The 10,714-nt window shown below is 41.8% G+C and overlaps 1 protein-coding gene across 5 annotated transcripts in view; it reads right to left on the bottom strand.

Moving 5' to 3' along the window:
• KALRN (kalirin RhoGEF kinase) overlaps nucleotides 1–10,714 on the bottom strand; it is a 633,650-nt gene that overhangs the window by 7,048 nt on the left and 615,888 nt on the right. For all 5 annotated transcript variants that reach the window (XM_058555937.1, XM_058555939.1, XM_058555940.1 and 2 more), the window contains 4 exons: nucleotides 9,483–9,647; nucleotides 7,666–7,744; nucleotides 3,817–4,017; nucleotides 414–552 (listed from right to left, as the gene is read on the bottom strand). In XM_058555937.1, the coding sequence (XP_058411920.1) occupies nucleotides 414–552; nucleotides 3,817–4,017; nucleotides 7,666–7,744; nucleotides 9,483–9,647 (584 nt within the window). The remainder of the gene's footprint in view (nucleotides 1–413; nucleotides 553–3,816; nucleotides 4,018–7,665; nucleotides 7,745–9,482; nucleotides 9,648–10,714) is intronic.

Here is a 10,714-nt window from a genome sequence, read left to right as displayed (position 1 = left end):
CTCTAAGTTTGGGCAGTACTTCAGAGAAATCGTTTCGCATTGAAAATCATGTCTTAACTACCCCTTACTTCTGCATTGAATCAAGAATAAATTATTCATTTTGGAGAACAGGGGCTTCTTTTTGAGCACCATGAAAAAGAAGGTGATATTTATTGGCTTCCTTTTATAAAATTAGACGAAGTGGTTAAAGCCTTCCTACCTTGTCTCACCCTAGACGTCATTGTGACTTTGGGTGTGTTCTCATTAATTCACGAATAACACAATGAAATTGTGTGACAACCTAGTTCCTGTTTAATATTCATAAGGATTCTACTCTAAGTAAATAAAATGAATTAGAATTTACATCCCTCAAAGGTAATGACTGGCAGGTGGGACTTAACCATTGCCCTGCAAGGGCTGCTATTTCTTCTTACCTTTATGTCCAAATGTGCAACCCTGCAGTTGTGAAGGTACTGTAGAGCTTCCATGATGTCCCGGATGTAGAAAGCTACTTTTTCTTCCATCAGCTCATCATGATTCATAAGGTAGTCTAAGAGCCGGCCATCATCCATCCTGAAAGTAGGGAGGAAAAGCCAAAGGAAAATGTTTGTAAAGAAACAGAAAAATAACAGATCTGTAAGATCGCTAAGACCTATCCCATTCCCTATTATAAGTTAAGATCAATGTTGCAACACATGCATATTTTAGTTAGAGCCCAAAGTTAGTATAATGTTCAGAACTTAAATAAATAACAAATGTGGTTTGCTTCAGGGAAGAAATTTGTGTGACCTTAAGATACATTCTGTTTTGTTAACTTCTAAAATTGCTCACGAGGAAAAAGGCCTGACATCTCTTTAACGGGTGAGATTGCAAAATAGAGAAACTCTTCACAGAGAGAGAGAGAAAGAGAGATCTTAGCAATATTCTAATTAACTGGAACCTGGTGGCTGCAAGCAGCCCCACATATGTTTTGCAAATTGCTTTTATTTGTTAATTTTTAATTGGGGAAAAATGGAAAATAGGCAAAGTTTGTCCTTGGCATTCTTGACCCCTTTTTGAATCCTTTGCCTTTTGGGCAACTTTCCAATCTTAAAAACTGTGACTGAAAACAGTGTACGAGGAGCCAGCCAGACACAGGGTTGAATCCTGGTTCCGCCACTTACAGGCTGGGGGCTTGGAGCAAGTCATTTAAACTCTCTGTGTTTTGGTTTCTTCACCTTTAAAGTGCGAATAATAACAACAATAATAATACCTTCTTCATTATGAGGATTGTGCAAGGATCAAGTGAGACAAGGAGGCATTTAAGCATAATTGGTAGCAATATGCTCGATAAATGGCAACTCTTTTCAGGTACCCTGTGCCCTCTTTAGCAAGGAGTGACCAGATGTCAAGCAGTTATTCTCTAATGTGCATTGAGCTGTTGAAGGCACATCCCCAGGAAATACCCAGGCAGAGGAGCTTGAACCAGCATCAGAAACTACTTTTAAGCACAGCTGAAACCCTCCGGCCAAGTTTCCATTCTCTTCTCTAGCTTCTTCCTTCCCACTGGTCTCCTCTCCTGCTTTCCTTGACAGGAGCAAAGGCTAGGACCAGTGAAGACCTCCTTTGCCTTCCTCTGACCCTGCCAGGGTAGGGTGGGAATGGTGAGCATGAAGTGGAGTGGAGTAGGATTGGGCTTATTAGATGCACCCCCCGAACTTCTTGGGGTGCTTAAGTGAGAAATTCATAGTAGCACTGCTCTAAGACCAGAAGGTCTCAGCCACCAAGTTCACCCTTAGAGCTCTTGGATAATGCAAACACCCAGGCCCCACCGTAGACTAGGGGAACAGAACCTCAGCTGCCTGGTAGAGAAAAGCTCTAGCAGCGATTTGGATGGCTGCCTAAGGGGGGCCCCACAGTCATGGCATAACCAAGTTTTGGAAGGGTTTAGCTCAGGCATTGCCTCTCAACAAATCTTCTCTGAACCTCAAGTCCAGCCAAGCATCCTTCTATGTTCTCACAGCAACCCTCCCCTGCATATGCATGTACCATGCTTTATTGAAATCATTCATTTATCTATTGGTCTTCCTCATTAGGCTTATAACTCCTCAAGGGCAAAAACTATATCTTTTCGTCTTTGTTCCTCCCACCCTGGCCCAGGTCTACACAGCGGTTGGCACACAGTGAGTGCTCAGTAAATATTTTATAAACTAGTTCAAGCCAGTATTCATCAAATTTAATCCTTACAACATCCCTGAGAAGTGGAAATAATTCTTCAGACTTCACAGATGAGGACCCGGAGGCCCAGGAAGCTAAGTACACTGCCCCAGATCACAGAGCTGGGATAAGAGCCCAGGTTCTTCATTCCAAGAATGGCATCTTTCCATTGCACTGTGGCAGCTTGGCAATCAACACCTTCTCTTGGAATGGTGACCAGCAATGTGATGGGGCAAAACTTCCAGGTCTGCTGTACCACTGTGGTACACAAGCGACAATACCTCTTATTGGAACTCAAGTATAACATGTTGTCACTTGTAAACAAAGATAGTTCACTGTCAACAGAATATGTCTTTTGAGTTAGGAAGCTCCCAACAAACAGGTTGGGCTCTGAAAGGCTGTTTGCAAGTGTATTTATTAATTCTTTTGTGATACTTTATATAGCTGTGTAGTAGCTGGCATGTTGTCACTTTGGTTTTGTCTCCTCTTGTTTCCTTTCAACCAATCTAAAAAGGTACACAGAGATGTTTGCATTTTGTCTTTCTTTTCTTCATCATAAATAAATTTATAAGTTACTGCCTCAAACGCCCGCATACACAAACACCTTGACTAACAATAGCAAGACTAAAATGACAGTTGAAAAGCTGTAAATGGAGGTGCTTCTTTGCTGAACATCAGTTCATGTGGAGCCATACACAGCATCAGTCTTCAGTGCAAATGTCTGTCTTCTCTTCAGGCCCAGGACCCCATTAGCACCGATCAGATAACATTTCTATGAGGGCTCAGTACTCTGAAAAGACTGTTCTCTTTAGCTTCTGTAAGATCTCTCTGAACCACAGAGCACGATCTTTTCCTAGCTTGGGGAAGTAGTGGGGAGCATGTGACCTTATTGCTCTATTCTGGGGCCAAGTATGTGGCCCAAGTGTATGGTTGCCTGAGTCCCTAGAAAATCTGGAATGAGTCCAGTGTTATGAAGGTAAGGTTCTACCCTAAAAGGAATCTCTTGGGTGACAGATTGGGGATGCTATGGCAGTGGAATGATGCACAAACTGCTCTCTTTCATTTCAACTCCACCCATGTCAATAAGCCCACTGTCAAGCTTTTTCTAAACTCCAGCCCAGCCCAAGAGTCCATAAGAGAAAGAAAATGCAAATTGGAGAAAGATGTGGGTTCAAGTCCCAGCTTCTCCATTTCCTAGTTTCAAGGAATTAGTTTTAGTGAACTTCCTTATTTTTTGATTCTGTAATCTATAAAATGAGAATAACATTTTTATTTATTTATTTAAAAATATTTTTTTTTGCTGAGGAAGATTCGCCCTGAGCTAACATCCACTGCCAATCTTCTTCTTTCTGTATGTGAGCCACTGCCACAGCATGGCCACTAACAGACGAGCGGTGTAAGTCCACGCCTGGGAACCAAACCTGGGCTGCTGAAGTGGAGTGCACCAAACTTAACCACTAGACCACTAGGGCTGGCCCAAGAATAACACTTTTATACAATGGAGGAGAGAGTGCATGTGACATACAACACTTTGTAAACGATAAGACATTGTATAAAATGTAACCGCCTTGTCCATCAATTGTGGAAATAAGTAACCCAAACATCTGGGGACCTCCTTAGAGAGATGAAACTTGTACTTACAGTTCCAAAATCAGGATGTAGGATGTGGGGGACTCATAGGTGTCATGCAGAGTGACGTACTGGGGGTGCTGCAGGTGCTGAAGGAGGGCAGCCTCGTGGGCAGCCTGCTCTTTTTTCTTCATTTTTTTGCTAACGAATTTCACGGCGACATCTTTGCGGGTAGCTTTGTGAATGCACTTCTTGACTATGGAGAAACGGCCTCTGGAAAACAAAAGGGAGACAGTGTTTTGCCAAGATTCATCAATCAGCTAGGTATCGTTTTATTCAACGATGTCTAAAGTTTTATCCGAAGTGCTCAGACAGCAACATTTTACTAGGAATCCTGCTTTCCTGTATTTTTAATTATCATGTTATCATTCAGAAAAGCCATTTTTCCTTCCTTAGATTTAAGGTTCTTTGAGATTTGAAAAACTAACAAACAATACTTTTTAGTCAATATATTTCTCTGTCTTTTTGAACATCAACCACAGGTTCAGTTTTCTAAACAGTATATTTCTATAAAATGCAATAATAACAACAGTAACAATGTTAAAGGTGGAATTCTGCTCTATGATAATTTCAAAAATATGTTTTAAAGAGGCAATTTTTTCATTTTATTTTGTATTTATCTTTTTATTATGAAAAACATCTAATATACACAAAAGTAGAGGGACTAGCATAGTAGATCTTCTATGCACTCAGCAGTCAGCTTCAATAATTATCAACATTTTGACAACCTTATTTCACCTATTCCTTTCCCACCATCTGCCTTTTTTTTCTGGAGTATTTTAAACAAAATCCAGATATCATGTTATTTCACTCATAAATACTTCAGTTTGCATCTCTATTGACAAGGACATTTTAAGATATATAACCACCATGCCATTTTCACATCTAACAAAATTAACCACACCTAAAATAGACAGAATGGTTCCCAGACCCAGCTGTAGCCCTATGGAAGGAAGTTAAGAGAGTGAAATAGAAGGGGAACTGGTCAGCAATGAAGCAGAAAAAGGGAGGGTCCAAGAGGTGAGAAGGCAGTGCCATCCAAGGCCCATCCACGAGGTGCACTAACCCATGAGCACAGGAGGAAACGGTTGGCAGAGGAGTCCATTCCTCTAGCAGAAATCGATGCATCAGACACCACGGAGCATGGTTCCACTGCCCTCAACTATGCTGGTGTCCCCAAGAACAGAAGCACTCTGTTTCTCCCTTTCCAGAGGATAAACCTCCAGCCTTCTCCCAGATGGGGAAGGACAATCATACAGCTATCTGAAGCTGGGAGGAGATCTGGAGCCACAACTTCTTCTCACACTGAGTTCAGCCAATCCTTCCAATGTTAGCATCCTCTTTACACCTATTTCCAGAGGAACTTGGTGCTGCCAGTACCTGAGCCATTGGGGAATTCTGCTGCAGAAGTCATACTGGCTTTCACTAGACTCCACCACTGACTTGGATTGAGTTTTCGCAGATCTCCTAGGTCATTTGTCACTCTTTCACCTGTTTTTCTGCTTTTAATTCTTTATTGGTGTTGTCTATTCTTCCGAAGTCCTTATCCTTATGTACCTGCTTAAAAAAATTCCTTTACTGTAGATTTAGTGAGGTCTCAGGAGGGAGTGAAAATAGATGGCTGTGTTCAACCTGCCATCCTTACCTGGAGGCCTGGTCCTGCTACCTTTCTGGATCCTGTACAGGTAACCCATCAGCATTCCCAGGGGACAACTCCCTGAGCTTCTTTACACTGCAATGGTGCCTGTCTAGTTTATTTCTGCTTAAATATGCTGTGCTCAAGTGCTCTTTGCTTCTATAATGGGCTATAGGAGTGAACATATTTTTTTTTTGTACCATGGTTTTTATAATATTTAATTACTGGAGAGCTATTTTTAACAAGATAGTCATATAGGCCTAGAATTCTAAGTTTAGGTGTGCTGGAGAAAGTTGACTCACTTCTATGGCCCTGGTACAGATATCTTTCATGTGTCTCATGTAAGTATCTATGTGTTTTACTTCTACTCTGTTACCCTACAGCATTTTTAACGGATTTTCTGAAAATATGAGGACTATACTTAAGAGAGAAGAAAAGCTTCAGGTTATTGGAGATGAGATTTTTGAAAAACCATTGATTGCTCTGAACAGATCAGAACACTGATTTCCCCTTTGAGAAATATCAAAACATCCATCTCTTCTAGGTAAAACATGCCCTTGCCTATGGCTATCAACAGCAAATGCAGGTCTCGGGGGGAGGAATTAACTGGTGCATCTGGGTGATGAAACCAGTTTCATTCAGAACTAGGTGGGGATTTGATTTGCTCATTTTTGGGGTCATATCTAGCTTCACGAATTTCAATACAATGGAGCAAACTAGATTTCAATTACTAGGGCCTATTTTTGACAAAAATTGCTATGATGAGAAACAACATATGCTGGTAAAACAAGCAAAGGCTGAGAGTCAGGTGACCCAGGAGTTGAATTCTGTCTACACTTACTAGTTGTGGGACCTCGAGAAAGTTACTTAACTTTCCTTTACTGAAAGTTTCCTTTACTGGAAATCTACTCAAACACTACCTCACGGTGCTGTAAGGATTAGATTAAATAACTTTTGTATAATATCTGCATAGTATCCATAACACTATAGATACTTAATAAACATCATCATCACCATTATTACCACATAAATTTCCATTGGCCTTTTTTTTTCTTTGTTTGGCTACACACAGAAGAGGGGAGAGCAGAGCTAAAATGGGTTTGTGATGAGAGGTGTTGTACTGAAAGGCAGTGAGTTACGTTGTGACTCTGCCTAAGAAACAGGAATAAGGAACATCTTGGCTTTCTCCAAAGCCTCTGTCACAACCACCCCACTTAGGAAATTTATGCTTCATTGAGAGACGTCAGTCGAAGATGGAGATGACGCTAATGGCCCATTGTGAGTGGCTGCTCTTTTATTTATACGTCTAGGGTGGGTGGGTGACTTGCAAGATCTACTTGCATTCTCTCATCTAGACCACCTGGAGCCCAATGCATGCACAGGGTAAAACCCCCTTTTGTTCCTTTCCATCAACTATTTTGTGGGACAGGTGATAGATTTTTTTCATTATCCTGTTAAAAATCATATTTTTATCCTTTTTATTTTTGAGGACACACTTTTCTAACCAAAATACTGAAAGAAAGAGAGAGAGGGAGGTGTGTGTATGTGTGTGTGTGTGTGTGTGTGTGTGTGTGTGTGTGTGTGTGTGAAGGGGGATATTGGACTAGAAATATCCATAAAACAATGTGCTTGACATATGAACATATATGAGACCTGTACCCAACAAATAGTGATTATACATTCTTCTCAGGGACACACGGAACCTTTTATGCAAATTGACCATGTACTACTCATAAAGCAAGTCCTAACAAAAATCAAGCGATCAGTGTTATATAGACCAAGTTCTCCAACCACAATGCAATTGAATTAGAAATCAGTAAAAAGAAGATAATTTCTTAAAATCTCAGACATTTGGAAATTTTAAACATTTCTACTACAATTGGGTCAAAGAAAAAAATCATAGTTGGAAGAAAAATATATAGAACTAAATGATAATGAAAATGCCACATATCAGAATTCTGGGGATGTAGCTAAAATTACACTTTGAAGAAAAGGTTGAGCCTTAAATTCTTATATTAGAAAAGAAGAAAGACTGAGAGTTGAGGAGTGAAGGTTCCAACTGAAGAAGTTAGAAAAAGAACAATAGAAAATACACATAAATATTCTAGTTTTTCCTTATTATGGAGAGAATGCACTTAGTAAAAGAAACAACAACAAAAGCAAGCCATTAGTCTGATGTGATGTTAAGTGTTCATGAAGGAAGGAACAGAAAATGAGGTCATTACCTTCCAATTTCATTCAGCTCAGTATAAGCTGAATCAAAATTTTCCTTCCAAGAAATAGTGGCGCCATCGGCAGCAGCATCTTTGGGAGAGAGAAAAATCATTTAGGATGTTGAGGATTGTCACGTGAGAACAAAGAAAAGGTTAACAGCAAAGCTCTAGCATCACCCCAGAGCAATTCTCATGACTAACTAGGGGGCCTCACTCAGTGGGAAAATGCCACGATTCTCTGAAATGTTATGTTAAAAATATCCAAGGGGAAACTGACATGACGGAGTCAGACTCCCTGCGCCACCTACGTAAACAAAAGGAAAACTTGAGACAATCAGAAAAGTAACTTCTGGATATTTTTAAAATAGACATTTGGTAGAAAAAATTGAAAGTGAGAAAGAAAAACACTTTGAAGGCTAGAAAAGCCAGTGGAGTCAGTGTTGGAGGGAGGAGGCAGCAGAGAGGATGGGGCAGAGTTACAAGGCCAAGGAGAACAGGAAAGGATGAGCTCAAACATTCTAAAAACTACTCTTTCTCACCCCGCTGTCCTCAGGCATTAGTGAGCTTATCCGGTGTACTGAATGATTTAGCTTGACCCAAAATATACGTCTGTGTAGAGTCTTTGGCAGCGTTACCTTGTATGACGTGTTAATTCCCTGCAATGATTTAACACACACACAAGCACGCACACCAGTATCTGTGTGTGTGTCTGCAGGGGACCGATGCTTACAAGAAGCAAAACATGAAAAGTGGTCATCCCTGGGCAGGATTTAGTTGGTGGCTTGAGAGGAGAGGAACGGCTTTTCTGATCCCGTTCCTCTCCTCTCAAGCCACCAACTGTGACCCTTCTGGTCACCTCAGCTGCCCAGAGCACAGCCGGCTGAGGCTGAAGGTGCCGTATCCATATTGAATGCTGAGGAAACAGAGACCCAGGGCCAAGGTTTCCTAGTGAGTCACAGGCCCATGGGAGCAAAGCCATTTTGAGGAAGCTGAGCTGGCCTGGTGGTGGGAACAGGGCTGGGGAGCGTTTGCAGATTGGCTGAGGGCGGGGCTGTAGCCCGAGGCCCTAGAGGGTTTCCCAAGCCCCTCTGGAGACTCCGGGATTCCTTTAACCCACAGAGACACAGGTTCATTGCCTTTTAAGTACAGTGACCTTCTCTCCCCGCCCAACACACACAGTCCACTCCCCTGTACTGCTGAAAATCTCACAACTTGGGGATTTCTTTAGGCTAACAAGTGTCCTCCTTCCCCCAGGGACCAAGGTGGCTTGGTGAGATAGTGACTAGATGGGCAAAATAAGAATCACCTTTGTAAAATACTCATGTGTAGCTAGTTACATGTATATCTTAGTTAATTATTCAACACATCTACATAAAAATATATTAATGTTGAACAAAGACATTCGGGGAGTGTTGGGGGTGGGGAAACTATCAAATATTCATTTTGATTCAAATCCTTCAACCATTGCCTTCCTCTCCCCATTTTAATTTGGTGAGTGGGGCTGTCTCTCATGCTGAGGGACACTTATGCCTGGCAGGGGTTCCCAGGGAAGAGGAGGCTTGGTGTTCCTGGAGACACACACGGGCGCCCAGGGTAGACGTCGGTGGCAGATCTAACTTTTGCTCCAAGACACTTGAAATTACACTTTGTGGAAACACTCTTCATCGGGCCTCTGAAATGTCACCTGACTGAAGCTGCCGAGCAAATCCAGGTCACCTCTTGCTTGGTGGCCCAATGTGCCAATGAGCGGCCAGTGCCCGTGAGTGCGTGATAGCTGGCCTGGTGCCTTGCCTCCACCCCCTGGTGTCTTGGGCATGGCTGGGACTCACCGTATTCTGGAAGTCGCACAAACTCCGAGGGCTCGCTGGGAAGGCTGATCCCCCAGGGGTTACTGGCACTGACTCTGAACTGATAAGGACTCCCGGGACTGAGGTCTTCGATGACGAGGTAAGTGTCCAAGGTCGAAGCCACTGACTGCTGCCAGGCCTGAGAACCTGTGCACAGTTTCGGAGGAGGCGGAAAGAGAAAAAGCCAGAGGGACATTGTTTCAAAGACCTTCAGCAAACAAAGAAAGGAAAATTGACACATTCCATTCAAGGGACAGTCGTGGTCACTGTGTCGGACTCTGAAAGCCAGTGGGCCAACCGTGGCAGGTTTGGGTTCAGTTCCTAAATGACTGGTCATATCATGAGCGGTGTGGGAGCAGTCGGCCTATAGATTCTGTTCCTTTTCACGTGTGCACGTGTGAGTGAAAAGACAGATCATACAGAATTTACAGAGGAACATGTGGCAAATTTTTAATAAAGCCAGAAAAATATACTATAAATTAATAACAAAATGAGAGCAAATATGCATTTGGAAATTGAAACAAAATAGAAATGAACATGTATGAGCACGACATACATGTAAAATACTGTGCAAGGGTCTCCACATGATTCTCTCATTTAACTTTCTCACTTAAACCCACAGAAACCCTATGAGCTCATAGGGTTTCATGAATCTCATTATACAGATGAAGAAACCAAGGCTCAGAAATATTAAACAATTTTCCCAGGAGAACTTCGTTAATAAGATGAACCAGGAACCGAATAATGTTGAAGTAAATACAAACTTTGTGAAATGTGTCCCTCAGCTCAGCATTAATACCTTTGTGCTGAGTCGGGAGACACAAGAGTGAATGGCTTAAAAAAGATGCAGAAACAAATCGCTTTATAACTGCACAGGGAATGAGGGAAGAAAGAAGAGTTAAAATAGTAAGAGTGATGGAAAGGAGAGTAAAAATTTTGGTGCCGGGTGCCAGCAGTTGGCTTTCAATCCAGTTGTGTAATTCATCAGGTGGTTCAGAGACCTGTGATTAACAATTAGAGCTGCCTGGCAGCTTCTGAGTTTACCTAATTCTTCTTGATCCTAGGAGTCGGGGTCAGTTTCTAACTGCTGAGAACTGTATGCACTCTTAGCAAGCAAATGTAACAAATTTTAAAATTGAACAATTTAAAGAAGTCATTATATATATATGACATATTGTGTGTGTGTGTGTATATATATACATACACTATATATA

The sequence above is a fragment of the Diceros bicornis genome, chromosome 15, assembly GCF_020826845.1.
Source record: "Diceros bicornis minor isolate mBicDic1 chromosome 15, mDicBic1.mat.cur, whole genome shotgun sequence".
Lineage (NCBI taxonomy): Eukaryota > Metazoa > Chordata > Mammalia > Perissodactyla > Rhinocerotidae > Diceros > Diceros bicornis.
The sequence above is the reverse complement of the archived record's forward strand: the minus strand, read 5'-3'. Positions and strand labels throughout refer to the sequence as shown.